The following is a 21,513-nucleotide window of genomic DNA, read 5'->3' as shown; positions in this document are numbered from 1 at the left end:
GTGATTCTGCTTAAAATAACGTTAGACCGGATGTGCTCTTTCCCCAGAACGCTGTGTCCGATTTCGCGAGAAGGGAGGCAGGACAGGAACGCATGAGAAGCCGCTCGTCTCCGTGCTGCGCACTCCATAGGTCGTCCAACAGCCCATGCACGTTGAAAGCCACTAGAAATATTGCAGTTATGCTCAATTATTGGAAGAAGGGGTTTGCCCCCAGCACACCATTCTGTCCTGCGTTTCATTTGCGTGCGACTGGCTCGCTAGGGGGCCCTTGCCACAGGGCCCTCTGAAGTTCGACGGTGGGCCCCTGCGAAGAGATCTTTGCGTCTTCAATCTCACGGGCCTTCGAGTCGGATGCAAAAGAATTGAAATTAGCAAGTAAAGCTCTGGGTTGCTCCAGTAACCTTTGGGAACCCCCCTTTCGCTCGAGACCTTATGAGGAGCCCTACACTGCAAGAATCAGCAGACGCTAAACAGTAAAGTCGGAGGCTTAGATTCCAGTTCCTTGCTGTCCCTTTGGGGGGAGGGGCCTATTCTCGCCGCTGTTCCTTGATTTATATCTTCAACAAAAGTGCGAATGCACTCTTCCCTAGGCATCCAGGCTGCCGCCCCGTGCCTGCGGACCCTCTGCAGCCTTCCTGTAAGCGCCCCCGCTTGTGCCTGCCCTTCTGCGCCTTCCACCGCAAAATGCTTGGAGAACCTTTGGCGCATAGCTCCCACCACGGCGGGACTCTCAGCCTGTAGCCTCCGCCCTTATCAAGCCTCCTTGTACACTCGATTACAGGCGCCCCTCCTGTTGGGAGATACGGCTACAGGAACTGTGAACCGCTCCCGTTCGCTCTCTACAGCTGCGAGTGTCATCTGCTTGCAAAATGCACCGCGAAGAGCTCATCGGGGCGCTCTCGAGAGGGAGAAGGTTTACCTCGGAAATCCACTCATGATGAGGGCCCCTCTACGGGTGCAAACACGAGCTTACTTTTTTCTACCTGGCCCCCTGAAGCTCGAAGACGTAGTTAAACTGCCCTTGCTGCGGCTTAACCCTCGCAAGAAAGTTGTGGACATATGGTTGTCTCGTTTCCTCTCCCAGCCTCTGCGGCATGCGGCTTTTCTTACGAGGGCCCAATATGAGGCCCTAGAAACAAAGTAAGCACTTCTCCAAGTTGAACAATGCCCAATTTAGGCTGTGCATGACCTGTGTGCCGCATCCTAAGGTCGTGCGAGGAATTCGAAAAAGTGGGCATTGCGAGGCTCGAACTCGCGACCTTGGGATTATGAGACCCACGCGCTACCGACTGCGCTAAACGCCCTCAGCAGCGCAGCCGAATTAGATTGCTAGATCAAAGACTCAATGAGCATGCCCTCGGAAAAAAGCTACAGAGGGGCAGAAGGGTGGTTGTTAAGTGCAGCAAGAGGGCAGCCAGGTCTGAGGTTGGCTTCAGCAGAGGTTTATGGCTCTGGGCAGAGGAGTATGCTGCTTTCATTGTACACTGTGCTACCTTCTGCGCATCTTTGGCTCATTCTTGCTCTTGTAGGGTTTTCTTTCTGCGGTGCTCCAGTATCTCTATGGGGTGGTGACTTTCGTGTGTAGAGAGGAGAGCCACAGGCAGGCAGGGACCGCCTGCAGATAGTGCAATTTGCTCTACTCTTACTTGTATGGGCTTCCAGCTAGGGGTACAGACGTTGGTATGCTGCACTTCCCCTCGTTTTTGCAGATTATGTGGATGCTGCGTCGGTCATCCATACGTAAATCGGCAATGGAATCTATGTATACACGTACATATGTGCACTTCTCCGTGCATGATAATGTATATTTCGAAACTTACAAGGTTTTGTATACATGCATCTATATGAACAACCATACCTAAATCCATACTCTACACGTGTGCAAGTGCACAGGTAATTTTGTATGCATACGTGTAAGGATGCATTGAAGAGCATGCATACATTCAAAGCTACAAGAGCACATGCCCACGCACCCACGTCTTTGTAAGAACCTGCGTACATCATTGCCATCAGCTGTGCGGATGTACATGTATTTGTTCAACTGTCTATCTCTGTAGACAAGATTGTCTTATCCAAATTTGCCCAAGTGTAGCCTTAGCAGCCATTCAAACGGACTCTAGCGTTTTGAGGTACGAATGCTTCTGTCTATCCCTGTCTTTGCAGTTCTCGGTGCGCCCCCTTGTTTGTGGCGCCACTGCCCCGGGGTCCCGGGGCTTTCGAGGTTCTGCTTGCACAGTTTCAGCGCAACTGCTGTCTCTTCGTATCTCTGGAGCAGTACAAACAGGTTAGAAACATGCTTTCCGGCTTTTTAGACCACCCTCTCCATATCTTTTTTATGTCGTTTTTAACAACGCAGCCTCCATTGATTCCATCTGGCTTACTGGAATTCCCTCCTTATGCGCTGCCTGCATTCTTTCATTCCCTTGTCGATACAGATTTGTCTGCCGCCCACTCTCCTGCCTTATCTGCAGACCCGATTGCTTTGCCTGCAGCCGCTTTTCCTGTGCTCTATCGGCGTGATGGAGCGAACCTAGCCCGCTTCGTTGCCCTCTTCAAGCTCTTTCGTCCTCATCTCTTGTATTTCTGTATATGTGTCTGTTGCTAGAGCTCTAACTGCCCACTTTGTCACGACCTTGCATCGTTTGAAAGCTGGCTGTCTCTTTAGACGATCCCTTGTACCGCATGTGTCTTCTTGTTCGTAGAGCCCCAACAAAGCGTCTCCTCTGCTGACCCTTACATTTTATCCAGAGTTAAAGGAGAGTCATGACTTGGTGTTGCTGAAGGCTGACATTCTGTCACCTACTGTTCTTCGCCCTCCTGAGGCTGCCCACCTAACCCGTGTTATTGTGGAGAGCTACGCCGATGCAAACAGATTTCAGTGGCCCAAAGCTTTCAACTTCACCCCTGACAAGTTCAGCTTTGAGGCATTTAAAGACGCAAACCCCGACTTCTTTGCCCATCCACTCCCCGAAATAGAGCCTCCGCCAGAAACAGGAAAAACAGACAAGACGCTCTGGCTACCAGGGGCCCCCATGACCTAAAATGGTCGCTTTCGGGCAGCCACAGTGCAACGGGAGGGGCCCCCTCCCTACGAGGTTGATAGCCTACTGTTTAGGCTGAGAGCGCCCCTCGATTATGCGCCCTTGTATAGTGGCGTGTGCGTATTCTGCCACTCAAGACTACATGGATCTTCTACTTTCGTCTAGCTTTTTAATGGGTCTTCGTGTGTGACTGAAGCTTGGAGGCCAACAACTTTAGGGCTTGACTTCGGCCCATGTGGTAACCGATGTTGCACCAGTTGGACAATCATTTGTACTTATAGATCCAGCGGTGTACAACGCTTAGTAAGCAGACATCTTACACTGCAGCTTGGTGGACTCCTACCTGGCCTTGGGGCAAGGCACCACCTACACGGCCAGAACCTACAGACGTGAGCAAAGGTACATTTGTCTTCGACAACTCATTTGTGAAAAGCCTCTCTCTTTTCACTCATAGGCTCTACTTGTTCGGTTATTGAAACACCCAGACGCCGGGAAGTCCCAGCGGATGACAGCTGTAAGCCAGACTGTGGCTCAGTCCTGTTCCCTAACTGAGAACAATGAAGGCTGTTTTAGGTTTATGTTGTCTCTTTCTCCCCTAAAGAGCTATAGTAGTTTACGGTACTCGACAGCGCGCTTGTACTGCAGTGATTTGCTCTCCATGTGGTCAGTAAGTGGACCAACCATCAGCCCGGGGCCACGATTCCTGGTCAAATATGTGGGGGAAATGTATATATCGCTGTATTTTGTGTACATTTTGAAGGATATAGGCTTTTCACACACTTCTGTGAAGTGTAGAGTAGTGTTCGTTCATAGTTTCACCCCGTATTCCCCAAAGGCTGATTTTTTCGAGACACCCGCCATTCCGCGAACAGCCGACTCGCCGGGCCCGAGGCAGACAGCGTCGACGTCGCGTGAAAGCATTTGCCGCATCTTCCAAGGGCTTAGCCCTTGAATTTGACCACATCAAGCGTCATGCTTCTTCTTTAGGGCCCAAGCAACGTTGGAGTGCTTCACAGACGTCCCTTACTGCTTGGACTACCGCGGCGCCGCTCCGCGCTCGCTGAACCCTCCCCTGTGCAGGTTTTCCCACACCCAGTTTGCCCGATTCTTTCGCTTACTTTTTTCCGCCGCAGCATCAAGTCCCTTCCTCACGCCCTCTGCATCTGTCGAGGCTGCAACGGCCGGACCTGCTCTACCCATGGAGGCCCAGGGTGCCCCGCGGTCGCGCCCTTCCGCAGCGTCCTCAGGCGTCCGTGATTTTCAGCCCTCCACGAGTCACAATCAGGTGCGCAGTGCTAGGCCTGACCCAAGCAAAGTGCCTAAGCCATGCCCCAAGCCGAAGGCCCCCTTGTTTAACGCGCCCGAGGGCCACAAGTCGCCAGCTAGCAGGCGAAAGCCCCCGTCCTACCCAGGGGCCCCGCCTGCTTGCCCCGTTCCCAGGCCCAAACTCACGTGCTCGGGCTTGGATGAGGCCCTGGATGCTTCCCACAAAGAAGCATTCGTCCACTGGGCCCCCAAAGAGGGCCTGCACCCCCATGTGGGCGCCCCTCATCCTGACCGGATGGAGGCGGAGCAGCTGCTGCATCAGGAGAACCCCAGCACCCCCTGGTCTGTCAGTGGCTGCCGAGCTAAAACGCACTGCGGGGAGGCCAGACACTGTATTCCCGTGTTCAAATATGCACCCACGTTGTGCCCCAAATCGGAAAGCATCATCCAGGTGTACAGACAAAAGCGTGTCAAGGAGCTGTGGGTCAAAATAGATACTGAAGGGGAGCGAGTTGCAGATCTGTTTGCCCTTCGCCCTGTGGCAGATTCCTTGGACCTCTCGGAGCGTCGCTTTTTGCACGCAGTAATCCCCTGTCTGGTGCAGAGGGCATTGTCTAAAACAAGCCAGGATGCCGCGGAAGAAAAGGGCTGCCTAGACCCGAGGACCGACACAGAACTACGACTGCACAACGCAAAGCCTGACGTCGAGGGGCCCGTAAGGTTTGGCACGCTGTCACCGGACTCGCGACCGCCCCGCTTCCCCCAGGAAACGGGGGAGGTACAAGCAACAGCAGACCAACAAAAGGAAGAGCAGGAGCAGCAAGAGCAGCATGCGTTCCAACTATACAAGCGGCTTGCGCGGGAGCAGGAGAAAGTAGTGATGCTCGATGGCGACCAGGCAACAGCCAACGCCACTGCAACGCCCCATTTGTTTGTGCCGGAGTCCCTCTTCCTCTCCACGTGTATAGAGCTCCTGGCCCACGGCTTCGGAGTAAATGGCATTAATCAGTTCCGTGACTCTATAACCTACAGCTGCAGGAAACTCGTGGCTGCTGTAAGTCCGGAGGAATCCAAGAAAATCTCGAAGCCCCATGTCCTTGCGTTTTCCCGCAAACTCGACGCCCAACGGCAGCAATCACAGCAACAGGAGTACGAGCAGCAGCAGAAGCAGCGGCAAAGACAGCAGTCACAGCCAATTCCTTCCTGCGGAGATCCCAGCTGCTGTCTGGAAGACCGACAACGAGTCATGGGCCGTTGCTGGTCTCGCTTTGACGCTGTCATTCAAAGGTTTGTTCGTAAGAAACAACAGCAAGAACACGTGTCTCTTGCGATTCGGGACCTTAAAGACGAGGAGGAGTGCACCTTTCACCCAGAAATAAACTCTACTCCTAGATATCTCAAAAAGAGTTCTACAGAGGGGATACCAAAATACCACAGCAAGCGCCAGCAGCAGCAGTTGCAGGATGGAGCGCTACCCACGGATCCCATGGTCATTTTTAGACAGTTCTGCAGCCGCTTTGTTCCGGACGACAGATGTAGCGACCTCATGAGGGCTCTCGAGGAATGCTCCTTCCAGCCCAATGCGAAGAAGTATGTGCAGCAGGAGAGAGAGCTGCAGCAACAACAGCAGCAGCAGCTAGGCGGAGGAAAGCAGATACAGACGGGGGACTGTTGCGGCGACAGTAAGGGAGCTACTGCCGCAGCAGTAGACTCGATTTTCCAGATGCTTGACACTCCCTTTGACGCGATCTTCAGAGCCGATATCAGGCAGTGGCTGCAGCAAGAGGGCGAGAGAGAGGAGGCAGAAGCGGCAGGCGCTGAGGGAGACGCCAAGCTGTTGCGGCAGGCAAAGCTGTGTGCTGCTGCTCCAAAGAAGTGGATTCTTGACGGTAGGGAGCCACAGCACAGAGAAAGACGGCAATGTGTTCGCCTAGCAGAGTGCGTTCTCAATTCTAAAGGTCAGCCTGTGATCGCCATCGATACGGCAGGAGCAGAAGGAGCTTCAGGAGTAGCAGCAAAGTCTCTGCACCCCACCAGTAGCACTGCCAAGTTAATGAATTCACCGCGGGCCATCCCGGGTAACTCAAGAACCACGAATCCCAGTGAAAAGTACGGCAAGCGCTTTGCGATTTGAAGCTTTAGCCTGTGGCTATAGGGCTCTGGAAGGATGTTTTACGGGGTGCCTTCTGATCGCCAAGTACTTGCAGCTGTCCTCATGAGAGCGTTCGCTTAGGGGGTTTTTGCTCTTGCAAGGACTGGGGCTTGAATTCTATAGTAGGGTTTCAGGACGTAGAGCTTCCGCAACGCGCGGCTGTGGCCTTGCTACCTCCGTTGAAGCTTTTTAAGCATTCAGGGGTCTGCTTGTCCTTCAGGTGGAAGGAGGGGTTGCGTGGAGGCTATTTGCCGCCGAAAATGGTATTCTCGATGGAATCCGAGGGGGATAAAGAGCGAGAAGACAGACGACGGGCAGTGCGCAAAGAAGATTGGAGCCGGTACATCAGGATCGGAGCCAGGGGCCTTCAAACGCGGGTTATTCCCAGGCAGGGAGACCTACAGAAGCTGTGTGATGAGTTTACCCAGACTCCAGGTCAGACATACTCGCTTAGTATTCCTTCTTTCTGGTTCAGATTTGTCTTGTCGCCACCCAATCTTGCACCCTCTCTTTTGGACTCTACATATATTCCCATGGCTCCTCCAATTGTTGCCTTTGCGGGCTTTTGAGGCATAGTGCTTCTACACTGGCTCTTGCATGCGGATGTCTTGGCCCTCCTCTCCTTCTTTGGAGCCGTCGGAAGCGCTCCCCGTATTTTGTGCTTGTGCCACTCGATGCTCTTTTCCACCTCTGCATGCTCATCTGTTTTCACTTTTACTCTCTCGCACAGCCTATGCGCTCGTCTACAGCCTTTCTTCTTTCACTTTTGCTTTTCTGCGTGCAGCTACGCCCCCTCCGACTCTGTGGGAGCACAGCCGCCGGCGGAGACCGTGCCTCGAGAGGGGTCCAGACGCGCGAACCTACACTGCGTCAATTGCTGGACGGGCGGCTTTTGCCTCATCTCTGTCTCTCGCTCGCTGCTGCGAGGACACAGTTCCTGTCCCTACTGTATTCACCGTGCCAGCTCCACCCCAGAAGCTAGCGCTACAAGACAGCCACCAGCTGCATGCCCAGCTAACTAGAGAGGCGAATTTTGGGTCCCTCAAGCTACCCCCGAAGGTAGTGGGGATACAGAGGGACAAAGTTAGCTACCTGGAGAGCCAGTTAGCTAAAATGCAAGCTCCCATAATTATCTGCCCAGATACCCCAAACTAGGGGTGGGCTTGGTTTGTGGGTAACTGTGCGCTCCCGACTTTCCTGTAACCCGACAGCTCTGAATCTATGGAGACAGGCTTTGCCAGGTTTCTTCTTTCAGCCACCCTTTTGATTAAGGAAGCATTTAATTATGAGACGCTCCCCTTCAGCTTTACGCAGATCTTAACGAGCTATTAGGTGGTGCGCATAAGGGAGCTCCTAATTTCCTCAATAGATGTCAAGTTTTGTCTCATTTTTGGTTCACATGTGCTTTCGCCTGATAGGCCTCAGTGGTTTCGCCCCCAGTGCCCCTTTTTAGCCAACTTGGTTCCCCTTTTCGTAGCCATGCTTCTGCCCCCTCTCTCTACCTCATGTACTATACTCTTCATAAACCTAAGAGATCTCCTATGGAGGAGCGAAAGACATGCAGCCAAGAAGACCGTGCCTGTTCCTGATGGAAATGGCAGCAGCTGCTACTGCCACTGCTGTCGACTCCTTCGCGTGTCCTTTGCTGACCTAGTGTCTCCTTGAGATGACAGCAACCACCAGATGAGAGAGTGCGTCTGCTAGAAACACCCGAGGAGTGAGGTAAGCAAAATTTCAGCAAGCAGAAGGTTAGGTGGTACACAAGGCCTAACCAAGTTTTTACACGCTGGTTGCCTCTACACTGCTGTTCAAAAGGGTAGGTGCGCGCACACACAGACGCGCTGGCTTTGAAAGCTTGCCGCGTCTAATATTCCCAGATATGCAAGATGTTTAGGGCTTGTTGGCTGGATTAGACATGCCTAAGTCTCGAGCGGTTGCCCCAGCGGGTGACAAACACTCACCCTGAATCGAAGGAGAGCAGACAGGAGACACTACACAGAGCACCCCTATGTTTTCAAGAAAGTCAAAAAGTGAGCACAAATTGCAGATCTCTGTGTTTTGCTGCTTCTCTTTGCTTTCTTTGGTCAGTCCGGTGTTTCGAACCTCTGTTTCCCTATACTGCCTTTCGCTATCCATTCTACCCCCAAATCGCCATTCCTTGTATCTCCTGCGCTCAGTTCTTAGTCTTTTTCCCTCCTGCGTCCCTATTTATGAGCTTTTGCCCTCCTCTGCCCTACTAGCTCTCGCTGCCGCCTAGCGCCCTTTTGTGTGTGCTATTCACTTCTAAAATTAGGCTTTCATCATGTTACCGGACCTGCATGTGCCTCCTGAAAATGCCATGAATAGCTCTGCTGTCACTCTCCACGCTGACGATTGCCTCATGCAGGCGCTGCTTTTCTAGCTGGAGAGTCTCAATCTCCATGCATAGCTGCTGCACTTCGCTGCGGAGGGCTGCGGCCTCTTGTTGGGCAGCTGCAACGCGTGACCTGCAGTGCATCGGACGAATGATGGCACTAGCAAGGAATAGATTCAGGTCAACGATTCAAAATTCCTGCATTCTACACCTTAAAGTTAGTCAGTAGAGTGCTCAAGAACTGCAGGCGGCATAGAAGTAGACCCCGTGAATAAATTACACATCCATATGCTATTAAATGTTCAAACTAAAGGAAGTAGCTCAGCTGTTTCAGGGGAATATTGAGAAGTCGAGGAATGGAACAGAGCCGGGACAGAAAAGTGACGGACGCCTCACCTGAGGCACTGGTTATCTGCAGCAGACCTTTCTTCTGTCTCCCTTAACTGCTGCCTTAACCTCCTCGTTTCGGCTTCTGTCTCCCTCCGCATGCGTTCCGTCCTGCAGGCTCGCAGTAAAGTGGCTCCAGTTTTGGGGTGCTACGTCTATCCCCCTCGGCATATCCCCCTACTTTGCTACCACCTTGGAATAATATTTTATATGCGTCTCTATACCACCAGCAGTTTGTGCTCGCTCGATACTGTCAAAAAACGCCAGTCCAGGCATCCGAGTCCGCCTCTCGCTCTCTGCTGTCTGGTCATCTACACCAGGAATCTCCTGTATCTGTGTCTCTTTCTCTATCTCCATCGTTTATCTGCCACACGTCTCCTTCTAAATGATATGCTTAACTTATCTCTCGCTGCCTTCGATATATTCCACATTTCTCCTACTTACTTTTACGCACCTCCCAAAGCTGCGCACTAGTTTATTTCACCCCCACGTTCTCTTTGTGACAATCTGTGGGCGCCCGCGTGTCGCTTTTTCTCTATAACAATGCCGATTCTGTCTCCTTTCTGTTCCTGCTACGCTCTGTGTTCTTTTTTAAGGCTTAACGCAGGAGACAGGGGCGTATTGTTTTTGCAGTGCATCTCTGTTTTCTCAGGAGTGCCTTTTCCCCCATTGTGAATTACCTCCTAATCACTAGAGCCGCAGCAGCAACGGCCTTCGCTGCCTCACCACAAGGCAGCCTACCTGCATATCTGCAGGTCCTGGAATGGACAGTGCTGCCCGTGGTGGTACAAGCTTACCTTGTAGTGTAGTCGTCTCTCAGTCTGGCCTCTATCTGCTGCCTCTCTGCCGCAGCGAGGGAGTTAGCCTCCAGCACGTCACGTTCGCGCTGCTTTCTCTCCTGTTGCAGCAACTGCTGCAAATCGGCGCGCTCTTCGCACGCAGTGTATGCTTGCTTCTGCAAAGGCACGAAGTCGTAACAGCAGTCGCAGGACCGGAAGCAACCACAGTGATATCATGCTGCAGTGCTCGTGGAATGGTGGCATTCACAGAATAAGGGCACCTAGCTCCAAGGAGGCCAGCTTCATCACCGGATGTGGCTATAATTGTCTGGAGCACCTTGATGCACCAGCAGCATCACTCTCTAAAAGAAGGCATAAAGGGACCAGTAGGGATAGTATTAGTGGTAGCGCTCTCGGTGTTAATTGTAGTAGACTACAGCGGTATGATATAGATCCCACTTCTGCGTCTGCTGCTTTGGTCTCTAGACAGCGCACAAGGCCCCGAGACGCTTCGAGTTCCTCCTCCCGTGCCGTCAGTCTTGTTTCCACAGATAACTTTGCACTGTGTCCATACACAGCAGACCTGTTGGTGCTAGTATTGCCGCTGCCTTTTGTGGTGGTGCTACTGCTGCAAGGGGATGCAACCTCACTCTTCCATCAGCCGCAACTGCTCCTCGGCCCTGTACAGTTAAAGACAAGACATGATACGTTTCGGCACAGATTTGAAATTTAGAGCCTCTGCATTCAGTTGTCGCCTTGTTCCTTATTTCCGGTCTTCGACCACGATGAAACTTCGGGTGTATGGCCGGTTCTCGTGCCTGGAAAGCTGGGTAATGGCATGCGCTAATAATTAGCCCCTTGCAGATTCTCCTGCGAAGGGTTTGTGTTATCCTTTTTGTATGTTTTATTGGGTGCATTGTGTTCTGTTACAGATCAGTATTTCTACAGAGGCACTTTCTTTTTCATAAGTTACCTAAGCGTTGCCTTCTTCTCCCTCTCAGTGCAGACAGCCTCAATTGCTGTCTGGACAGCATGCTGTATATCCCGAGGAGAAACATTCCAGAGCGCTCCAGGGCAGCCGCTGCCGGAAATGTCCTCTAGAATCTTAGATGCGGGGGTCGCTGTACAAAGGAAACGCCAGATATCAAGTAAGCGGCCTCGATAACACGATGATTCTTCTACTAACTGAAGACGCATACAATGCACACTCAATAGCAAAGCCAGATTTGAAACGCCAAGCCACGAAGTGCAATGAAAAACAATGGATCCTAGACACGTGGCCCTAGTATTATCGCAGTTAGGTCCCACTGGAGCTCTACTTTCCTTTGCTCCAAGCCCCAGGTCCCAAACCCTGTTTCTTCTGCGGCCTCAAGTTAAGGCAGACGAAGAAAGCAACGAGTGGAAGCCTTTGTGCACCTTAGCGTGTTCCACTTGTATTTGATGGAGCTTCTGATTAAGCGTTTCTTTTTCCCTTTCGAGAGCCCTCCTAAAGGCCTCTGCTGTGTCGAGGGCTCCCTGTGCCTCCTTGAGCTGGTGCTGTGTCTTGCGGCTCGTGTGCTGCAGTGCCTCTGCCTCTCTAGACAGGCACTCCTTCTCCTGCTCCAGCAGAGACACTTGCTGCTGTTGAAGTGACAGCTGCTGCTGTTGCGCTCCCTGATCCTCATGGAGGCTCTGAATCCTACCCTCCAGCTCCTGCAGTCAAAAACTTGAATGGTTAGGGGTTTGGATATGCCTGTTATAGGGACAGGGCAATAAGGGACACCTAGTGACAGGTGGTCTGCAAGCATGTAATTCATTCAGCGCAGCCAACAAAACTTCCCACATGCAGTCCCTTGCGTTCATATGCATGCTCTTGTCTGTGCCTTCACACATGCAAGGCCGCCCATCCAAAAACGATGTAGAGAGAGAGCGAGACCTAGGCTGTGAATCACAGAAGTATCAGTCTGTATTCTTTTTGTACAAGAGCAGCCGGCTCTTTTAGCTTCTAGATGACAAGTAAAACTATTGGTCATAAACTTCAGCTACCCCTATCTGGACTTTGTCTTTTCTAGTGACAGCCTTGAGGCGTTCTAAATGAGCAGATGTCTCCTCCAGCTTCTGTGTTAGAACCTTGCACTGTCTGCGTAGTTTATCACTTTCTTCTCCCCGCTGTAATATCTGGGTCCGCAGCAGTTCAGCCTCTTCGCCGTGCAAACACCGCAGCTCCTCTCTAAGCACAAAGCCCAAGCAGCAAACAAATACACTACAAGCATTTGTGATTATATGCAAATGAGGAAGACCTTTGAGTAAGAATTTCGAGAGAACACCTGCATGAGAGCGAAGCTCGAGAGAGAGGGGTTTCCAAGGGGCATGGGCAGGGGGACTCCCCGTGCTGTACCTGAGGTCATCTAGAGCCCTTCGTCTTTCATCCGATGCAGCTCGAAGCGCTTCCTCTTGCTGCTGCACTGCCTCTTTTTGCATCACCCGAATGCGGGCCTCCCATTCGGCTGACGCTGCTGCTGCCGCTGCAGTCAAAGTTCGATGTGTCTCTGCTGCTTCCTGTTGCACAGCCTCTAGAGCCTCAGAGAGACGCCGGCATTCGGCTTCCTGGGATTCCCGGGCCTGCACATAAAACCCTAAGCAGCGAATCGTAAGTGCTGGGCTTCCACCCCAAATGCCTTTTAAGAACCTCGCAGGGGAGGTTGATTCTAACTTGAACTGCAAGGCTGCCGAATTGGGGAATAATCATATTGTAGTTTGTTAAAGGTGGCTTATTACAGCTTTTTCGTTTTGTAGCTGCTGTTTCATTCGTTGGAAGTCTATTTTGAGGGCTTCTGCCTCTGATTCCTTGCTTTCCAGCTGAATTCGTGCTGTCTCTGTCTCCTGAGTTTTAGCTGCCGCCGCTTGTCGGAGTCTTTGCTGTTCTAGCTCCACCTCAGCCTTTTCCGTCTTAAGCTGAGACACTCGCACCTACAGTCATGCACCACAACCAAACAGCAGTTTCCTGATTTTCTGGTTCTTAGTCTGTCACTATATTTCCTGCTGCTCCTGCACTGACACATTTATGCTACTTATGCCCATACCCCTCCCAGAGCTTGCTAAGGATGCTGTTACGTCAAGATATTCGTCATTCCCACAAGCCTCTGGTTTCCCTTTAAGAGTTAACATTTAGTGCTTAGTGGCGCCGGTCAAGGATTTTAGCTTAGGGGCGCGTCCCCTCCGATGAATATTTTTTCATCTGCGCTGGGAGCTCAGGGTTGTGCATGACTTTAGCTGCTCTGAGCTTCCTTGAGAGTTCAGTGACTGTCTCCTCATGCTGTTGCTCTTCCCTTGTTTTGTATTTCAGCATGTCATTCTCCATCTCAGCAAACCTTTGCTTTAGCCTTTGCTTCTGATGCTCCGCCTCTTGCGCAGCTAGGCGCGCTGCGGCAAGCTGCGAGCGAAGGGACGCCACCTCAGGACCGTCACCCCGAGCTTCCTTCTGTCGCTGCCATGCCTCCAAACCTTCACGCCTAAAGCCCGCCAATATCATCACCAGAAACAGCACTTGCTGCAACGGCTTCAGCAGAGAAATCAGTACGCGTCGAAACATTCTAAGAACGGCAGGAGCAGACGCTTTAGCACTGATATCATTCGGAGTTGGGGTAGCATTAGCAGCTATAGTTGAATAGAGTGCAGCAGTAGTTATCGTTATAAGCAACCTTGGTGTGTGCATGGTTCTGCCAAATAAGGTGGAAAAGCTAGTGAAAGGAGGATCCCTAGGCTCTAGGTTGAAGGGTTTGCCTTGCTTCGTTTTGCAGATGGCCAGCTCGCCCTTCAGGCTCGCAATCTCCGCTGTCTGCTCTGCGCACTGCTGCTGCAGATCCCGCAACTCCCTGCACACAAACTCCGTCGGGTTTTGGCGCCATTTAGGAGCCCCCTCCGATCAATGAAAGCTTAGGGGCCTCGATGCACGCCGCTGTCAACGGATGCGCCGTACACCAGTAAACCCCCTGTTAGTGACCGTAAATGACATATATGTTCGCTGCGGATGTTTTCCAATAATCGTTCGAATCTTTCACTTGTTGCATAATGTTTTGCTTGAAGCACAGGCCATGAATCTGTAGTACTTAATTCCTAATCTCAAAATGAAGGGCCTTGCCTCATGAGGCTTTTGAGTCCGTCTCCACTACCCCTTGCTGCTTCTACCGATGCCTGTACGAGGGCCTCCTTTTTTTGCATATCAGAAAGAAGGGCCCTCTCATTAGCCTCTAATGAGGTGATTCTTTGTCGTAGGGCTGAGAGCTCTGTCTCTCGTCGCCCCTCACTCTGGAAGCGGCCGGAAGGGCAACGGCCATGGCCTGCGTGACAGTAGCTTTTCAAGTATCATTTCATACTGTTGCAGCGTGCAGCAGCATCTAGATTGGCTTTCGCTAGTACTGGCTTGTTCAGCGGTATCATACTAGCACCATTAGGGGGCCTATAATATCACGAGATACGAAGGCTTGAGAATAGGCGAAGGGAGAGATGCAGCACATGGTTGGAGGACCATGCAAGAAGACACAAGCAACAGACTAGGAAGAATAGATACAGAAAAAAAGGGCACCAAGAGAGAGACAATGTGTAGAGGCATAGGAAAAGGAGGCCATCAACGGAAAACGAGGAGGGCGAAGAGACACGAGGGGAAGTTAAGCTGTGGAGGGAGTCTCACGGGCACAGACAAAATCACGATGCCTCTCTCCCGAGAGCTCTAAACTGCCTGAGCTCCTGCGGAGGCTCGAATCAAAGCCACAGTGATGATGACGAGACTCCCGTCCCAGACCCTGCAGCCGCAGCAACTACAACAGAAACTGAGTCGGCTAGAGCAGCACGTAGGAGTTAGAAGGGTCTGATGTAAAAGATGTATTAACCACGGGTGGGTGACACGTGCACCACTATTAGCTGAAATCGGTCCTCTGTGGATGCTATTCGAGACGGAGAGTTGCTCCTGAACAGCACGGGCGGGGTACAGGTCAGTGAGGAGGGCTGCGGTCTCACACTGCATGAAGGACGCGAATGCAACGGGCATCGATCCTGCAGCCAAAAAGCAGACGTTTACCCAAAATCACAGACCCTATGCCTAGATCCATGTGACATCCTATTTGTTCTGAGCGCATCACTTCTTGGAAGTTTCATAGGAGATGGGGTTCACACTCCACTGCTCATAAGCCCCTATAGGGCAGTGAGCAGCCTAATTACTTGCCTCGGTGGAAAGCGACATTTCGGTTGGAAATCTATAGATTTGTTTTTCCCTAGTTGATGCCGTTTCGTTTATTGTACGCTCATGTATTTCCTAAACATGAGCGGCTGTTTGTGCTGGGAGCCCCCGGCGGGGGACAGAGAGGAAGAGGGGCTGTCCTGGAGGCTTCTTCAAAGTAGTGAAAGATTCTTTTGTTTTATTTAGATGTAATTTTTGCCTTTACTAGCGAACGGCTCTAGAAGAATTAGGGAACGGGTGGTTTAATTGCACGACTTGTAGGGTCACTGTGGCTGGCTTCCTTTTAGGGGCTGTTCCTAACAAAATTTGCGGTGGCCTTGTGAAAGGCCACTTCGTGAGTACTGAACTCACTAAATAGAGTAATATTTAGGATAAATTCAGTGTATTTATGTCGCTGCTTGCTCGTAACGGCCATACTTAAGATGCAGAGTGCACTAAGTGGTCTTTTAGGGAATAGCTGACAACCTGCCCGAAGGGCAAGGGAGCGAGTATCCCTACTCCTCTAAGGTAAACACGCGAAACTAAATTAATCATAAAATACCCTTTAGATCCAATATATTTGTGCAGGGCATTCGTCTAGGCGAGTAGAGTGTCACTCTGGGTAGATTCAAGTACATTAAACTTTGAAGTTTGGTTTCATCTAGGGGAATCAGGCCAGGCTAGCAGACTCACCGTCGCATCTGTAGTGACCTCTAATATCACTCCAAGTTTCTTCTTTTGTCTTTCTGCTAGAGGTGAGAAAGGCAGAAGGGCTCTAAATAGCGTACTACTGCGGAGGAGTGGCCTGCCTTTTTACGGGTGTCTGTACAATTCATAAGAGTTTCTGGTATAAAGGTTGCTGCTGCACTTCTTCCACCACGCAAAGCCCCCGAAAAACGCTTTTTCAAGGTCATGAGGAGACACCCAAGGAGTCTCCTAGTGGGCCCGTAAAATGGGAAATGCATTGAGCTCGCAGCAACAGAACCAAATGGGGCCCCCCCGTACGGGCCCCAACAAACCAGGTTTGAGGGCCAAGGGCGGCGACAAAACCTCAAACGCATTTTATTGTTAAGAATAATAAGGCTCGAGCTACTTAGATAATACAAGCACAAGTACAACATAGGATGCAGGCAGCTCGCCGTGCAGTGACAGCACAGTCACTGTTCTGACACATTCAGATACCAGTTAATAGGCACTGCTGATACCCACATGTACCTATGGCCGTGATTACCTGGCCAGGCGCCCCACCTTGCATCCTTTCAGGCCGCATAAGGCGGACTACGCGCACCAATGTGCGTACAACAAACCCTTTTCAGAACTGCATATTCCTATGCATGATGAGAGCAGCTGCCCTACTCCGTGCTGTCCGTCTTCTTTTGGCTTGGCACAAGGCTTTTTAGTCTCTCCCTAGCCCATCTGAGGGCCCGAACTCCACCCTTTACCTTTTCTACTCTTCGCTTCTCCGCGCACACAGAGGTCGCATCACACCCAGGAACCCATAGGCCCTTACGTGCATTTGCACTTCTACCCATGCACAACACCTCACTTGGACCCTCATAGATGCCTCCAACCCCGCTTCCGTGAGTCTCCTGAGAGACATTTTGACAGGGCCCTCTAAGGCCAGCCGCCATTGGGGTACCTTTAGAAGCCACATTCACTAAACGTGCAGAACAGGCACCCGCCAGGCTCTCGTTGCTACTGCCATGACATGATCCAACGGCATACTGCCCGCAGGGACCGAGGACCGGATCCCGAGGAAGCTCCCCACATCTTAGCCCCGAATATGCACTTGTTGTTGCTTTTTTGATGTAAAAGACTGGAGATAAGGACCCCTCATCCACCCCCCCTTTGGGACCACTGGGAGACCCCATTTGTGCTCTTGTGGTATCGATGCTGCTAGGGGCTCTTGAACTTTCCTCTGCGGCTTCACCATACCCAGTTGCCTCGGGGGAGGCCTCACGGGAGCTTTCACCCAGAGGGATCCCGAGCGACTCTGAAAGGAACCTGCCCTCGCAGTGCGAGAGGACCGAGGTGAAGTGATCTATGGACAGCTGTAGTCTTTTCAGAGTCAAGCATATGTCTTCTAAAGCGTCTCCGTATAGGGGATCGGAGCCTCCTTCAGAAGCCGACTTAGGCCCTCCTGAGGGCCGCTCAAGCGGACCCTGCAGCAAGCGCCTCCGCTGTAGCACAGTGCGAGTGATGGCCTCTGAACACTCATGCAACCGAGGTGACAGTTGCTTCAAAGCCTGCAAGGAGCCCGCTATGCTGCTGTAGCTGCTGCTGCCTCGCGCGCCCTGTATGCTCATACTATGGGCATCACAGCACACGCGGTCCACCTCTCCTTCGGATCTCAGGTTCATCTCTTCTGCGTGCTTAGCGGACACATATGGGGACGTCCAACTTTCGCTTTCATCCTTGTACATCGCGCTGCCGGAGCTTCTGTTGCTACCAGAGTTGCTTTGGCTACTGCTGTTCTCGGCGTCTGGGGGCTCTCCTGGTGGCTCGAATGCCCTCGATGTTTCCACAGAAGCATCACGAGTACTGCTTTGTAGTAGGGGTTTTTCTAAGGCCGCAAGCTTTTCCGAAATCCACGGAAGCGTTACAGGGTATTCCGTTGGCTGCCCTTCTCGGTCCACGAGGGTGTGCAGAGGGGGCCCTGTGGGGGCCCTTGCGGCGTTGCAGGAACGGGGACTGCATGAGGGAGTGTTTGCGTGCAAACCAGGTACAGGACGGCATCCCATCCTGTCTCGTATGAGTTCATCGAGGGCAAGAAGGGAGGGAGGCATTGCCCTCTGTCTTTCTTTCGCTGCTTCGTCCAGGTGAGGGCAGTGGGAGGGCCCGCCTAGAACGTCCGTAGGATCTTTTTCGCATTGAAGGGCACGGACTACGGCTTCTCCAAAACAATCAAGATGTTGACGCCCAGAGAGCTTGCAGGGGGCCCCCCAGTGGCCTAACTCGGGAGTCTCGGGGGCAGCGTGGTCAACACATTGGCTCTGGTACGGTGTAGGGCAGATGATGTCTATGTCGTCTGGAGGAGAAAACGAGCCCCAGAGGGCACCCCTTATTTGGGGGCTCGGGCTGGGAGCCCCTACATCTGTCTCGCTCTCTATTTCGTGCACGGAGAGTGGTATGCTGGTGGATGAGGGGTAAAGTTGAATGGTCCCAGTGCTGGGAGCCCTGGTGTGGTCTTCTAGATCTTCTGCTGCTTTGCTTGCCGAGAGGGCCTCTTTATATGGCTTTCGAGACTGTAAAGGGGCCGCAGCGGGCCCTGTCTCCTCAGCTTCTGTAAGGGACCGCGCGGGAGAGTCCGGAGTCGGAGCAGTCTCCAGGTTCCCCATGTTTAAGGAGCCAGGTATATCCATAAGGTTGGATATCAGCCGAGGCAAACAGGAGAATGTAGAGAAAGGAACCGGTCGACGGTTGTGCAGACAGCAGAGGGGGGCAGTGGAAGCTGGTCGAGGTTGTGTTGCTGGGGGTTTATAGTAAAGAGGACTGGGCGGCGAGGAGAGAATAGAGGCCAAGAGACCAGAGAGAGCTACCTTCGTTTCAAGTGCTAAAAAGAATAATGGAAGGAACTGAAGTGGCTGCGTGGATTGCAATGGTCTCATGCGCATCAGCGACAGGCTGCACATACACACCCGGAACGACGGGGGGAACGGGGTAGGAAATAGGCCTCTTCCTACATTGGTTGCTGCTATTTTGATGGGTAAAAGCTCCTCTTTGACAAAAAGTAGCACAAATAGATGAGAGAAACGAGAGCTAAAGGGAGAACCCCGGTGCTTCCTCCCTCGGCTTGCACGGTTGATGCGGGCCGGTGGTGTTTGCTGCAAGGCAACCACGCCCATCAGGAGCATGCTGGTGCTGCTTGCGAAAACCCTGAAGCAAAAAACAGCCACCAATAAAGCACTGCCTAAGGCTTTGAGTAGTGCTGTAATTCTTAGCTTGAGCTGACCAATGGCGGAAGCAGACACGCAGACCCCGGGGGCGAGGAGGAGGCGTCTGCCGTCTTCTTCCCCTGTTTCACTTTCCTCATGCTGTCTTTCCACCTTTCTCCGGGTAAAAAACGCATTTGTCTTTTTAAAACGTGTATGTATCAAGCTAGTCGATCCTAGTCATATGCCTTCGTAGGCACGGACAACTCCTCTTGCGTTTAGGAAACAGGGTCACCTGGCTCTTAGAAGAAGACCCAAGACCAGAATTCCAAACCCTTAGATTCACTGATAAACATTGATCTATCATACTCCATTGGCTCTGAGGATATCCAGGGGAAGACATGACATGAAAGGGAAATGGGAATGTACCGGCTGGTGGTTAATTGCGTCTACGGAGACATTCAGCGCTGTCCAGAAAAAATGTGCTAAACGTATCAAGCTGTAGTAGTCTTAGACTTTTTGGTTGATATTTCTAATTAGATAGTCCGCACTGCTGGTAGACAACAGAACTGACATCAAACACGGAAAGGGTTGCATTTTAGTGAAAGGCTGCATATACGGCCGCCGTAGGGACGCACTTTAGTCCAGATGCAATATAAAACCGAACGGAAAGTTGCTGGGTGTTTTTTTAACCCAAAAATGTCTCGCCTCCTCTTGCTCTTTCTCAGAGGTTGCTGCACAGTCTAAGCACTTGGAGCATTTACAGCTAGTTGCACATAGCATCTAGCGCAAACGGCCACAACAGTGGTGCCAACCGTTTTAGGCGAGCAGTTATCAAGAATGGCTATGATATTAGAACAGCCAAAACAAATGGTCAATGCTTTACTTCTTCGTAACTAAATATAACCAATGCAATGCGCAGTTTTGCATAGCGGGCTACCTTCAAAGTAATGCTTCTGAAAATTCTTTCACGCACTCCTCCGTCACGCGATTTCTCGCCGTTTGCAACTGGGAGTTAATGCTGATTTTAAACTTGCGCGAAAATGATGTGAAGCTAAAATCCTTCCTGCATGAGTTGGAGGAGAGCTTCGCTCCATTGAGGATCTTTTACACTTTAATCAGTTATACTCGTTTGTGGCGGGCCCTTGCATGCGTGATGGCGTCTACTCCTTACGACCATCAACGTGCCAAGCATCTTGAGCGATCACACATATGCATAATACGCCCAAATTCAAAGCTTAGGTACCGCAAACCTTTGCATTGAAGGCTTAGCCGGGCATCTTTAAGAGCTCACACTTGTAGATGTGATCAAGCCCTTAGACTCCTACTAGTTTCACCTAGGTGTGAGTACATATATTGCTACAAACGTGAAACATGCACATGCCCAGCTTTTGTGCTTCCGCGCGCACCCCGGTCTAGAGCCTTGTCAGGCAGCATGGTGTATGTCCTCGGCCAACTCAGAGCAGCTCGCCTCCAAAGTCACAACACTTGGAAAAATGTACGAGGCTTATTACACTGTCACTTTCTACTACCTTACTTATGCTTGAATAAGCGTGGAACTGACTATTTGGCTTGAGAGCTCATACACCTTACTTTTAGCATAGTTGTATTAGCTCAATACAGCAAGAAGCAACGTTCCATGCGTGTGCGGTAGATGCTGGTACAACTAGCTATGAGTGCTCGGAGTGTTCAGAGGGTGCAGCTAGGCAGAACCTAGCAGTCCCTGTCCCTTCATGCCAGAACGTTGTGGGACACGGATAGGGGAAGGAGATAGCTTTTCTTTAAAAACTACACGGTTGCTTCCTATTAGTTTGTGCTGATTTTGGAGCTAAGCTTCCCCCAACGGAGAGCTTAGTTTGAACGTCGTATGAAGCCTATTTCGTGAATGTTGTTCAGGCTTCCTAGGTGTGTAGAGTGCGCACCGTTCCATATTAATGTCCGCATCGTGGCTACTGTCTTTGGTGCTGCCATTTGACTTACCTTCAAGGGGTAAGAAATTCAAGAAAGTTGTTTCGAGGTTTTGCCCGTTTCAGCCACTGGTCGTGTGTGGCATGTTTATTGCCCTGCTCGAAAGTTTAGGAGCAAGAGTCAGCGATCTTCAAGGCTGGGAAATACTCTTCGCCGAGAGAACAACCCAGATTGTAATTCTACAAAAGGCCATCTGCGGCCTGCGTGAGGCGCGTTGGTTACTGCACGTTCAGAGGGTTATCGCCGCTCGCGCTCTGCACTGTACCGCTTCCCGGCCGTGTCAGATCCCCTGATTCAGTCAGCGGAAGGCGCACCTGGGCGGCGTACACAATAGGACGGTTTACCCATGCAGCCGTAGCTCTCCAGTTCCGGCTGGTGTTCGAATTTAGAAATAAAGGGCAATGCAAGGAACTGGACATGAAGCCGAATACTCTAAGCTCAAAGCGCTAAACATTCGGCCTAAACCCCAATCTCAAATCGCTCGCTAATTTGTGATCGATA

General features: G+C 51.5%; 3 protein-coding genes, 1 non-coding gene and 1 pseudogene across 4 annotated transcripts; 2 read left to right on the top strand and 3 right to left on the bottom strand.

Moving 5' to 3' along the window:
• Positions 1-574: 574 nt before the first annotated feature.
• On the top strand, positions 575-5,472 carry LOC34618859 (the record flags this gene model as incomplete). Its single annotated transcript, XM_026338223.1, has 6 exons — positions 575-1,140; positions 2,058-2,129; positions 2,164-2,221; positions 2,357-2,503; positions 2,703-2,972; positions 5,428-5,472. Coding segments are annotated over exons 1-6 (1,158 nt in total), but the record flags the coding sequence as incomplete, so codon positions are not given.
• Positions 1,232-1,304, bottom strand: Trnam-cau. The gene has a single exon. It is a non-coding gene; the product is annotated as a tRNA-Met (tRNA).
• A 398-nt stretch (positions 5,473-5,870) lies between the features above and the next one.
• LOC34618858 lies at positions 5,871-7,481 on the top strand (annotated as a pseudogene).
• An 868-nt stretch (positions 7,482-8,349) lies between these two features.
• Positions 8,350-13,432, bottom strand: LOC34618857 (golgin subfamily A member 6-like protein 22). The gene is made up of 12 exons (XM_026338222.1): positions 13,226-13,432; positions 12,736-12,927; positions 12,356-12,579; positions 12,004-12,187; positions 11,395-11,670; positions 11,117-11,163; positions 10,629-10,658; positions 10,390-10,540; positions 9,997-10,151; positions 9,209-9,310; positions 8,769-8,945; positions 8,350-8,623 (listed from the first exon to the last, which is right to left on the bottom strand). Exons 1-12 carry the CDS (start codon positions 13,316-13,318, stop codon positions 8,350-8,352), a joined length of 1,905 nt encoding a protein of 634 aa, XP_026194007.1. The 5' UTR covers positions 13,319-13,432.
• Positions 13,433-16,524: 3,092 nt separating this feature from the next.
• Positions 16,525-19,827, bottom strand: LOC113147482. Its single transcript, XM_026338221.1, has 4 exons — positions 19,738-19,827; positions 19,340-19,423; positions 19,069-19,218; positions 16,525-18,495 (listed from the first exon to the last, which is right to left on the bottom strand). The coding sequence occupies exons 1-4, from the start codon at positions 19,825-19,827 to the stop codon at positions 16,525-16,527; spliced, it is 2,295 nt and encodes a 764-aa protein (XP_026194006.1).
• Between the last annotated feature and the right edge of the window lie 1,686 nt (positions 19,828-21,513).

This window comes from Cyclospora cayetanensis, unplaced genomic scaffold (assembly GCF_002999335.1).
Source record: "Cyclospora cayetanensis isolate NF1_C8 unplaced genomic scaffold, CcayRef3 CcayRef3_contig_24, whole genome shotgun sequence".
Taxonomy (NCBI): Eukaryota; Apicomplexa; class Conoidasida; order Eucoccidiorida; family Eimeriidae; genus Cyclospora; species Cyclospora cayetanensis.
This window is presented reverse-complemented; position numbering and strand designations above follow the sequence as displayed.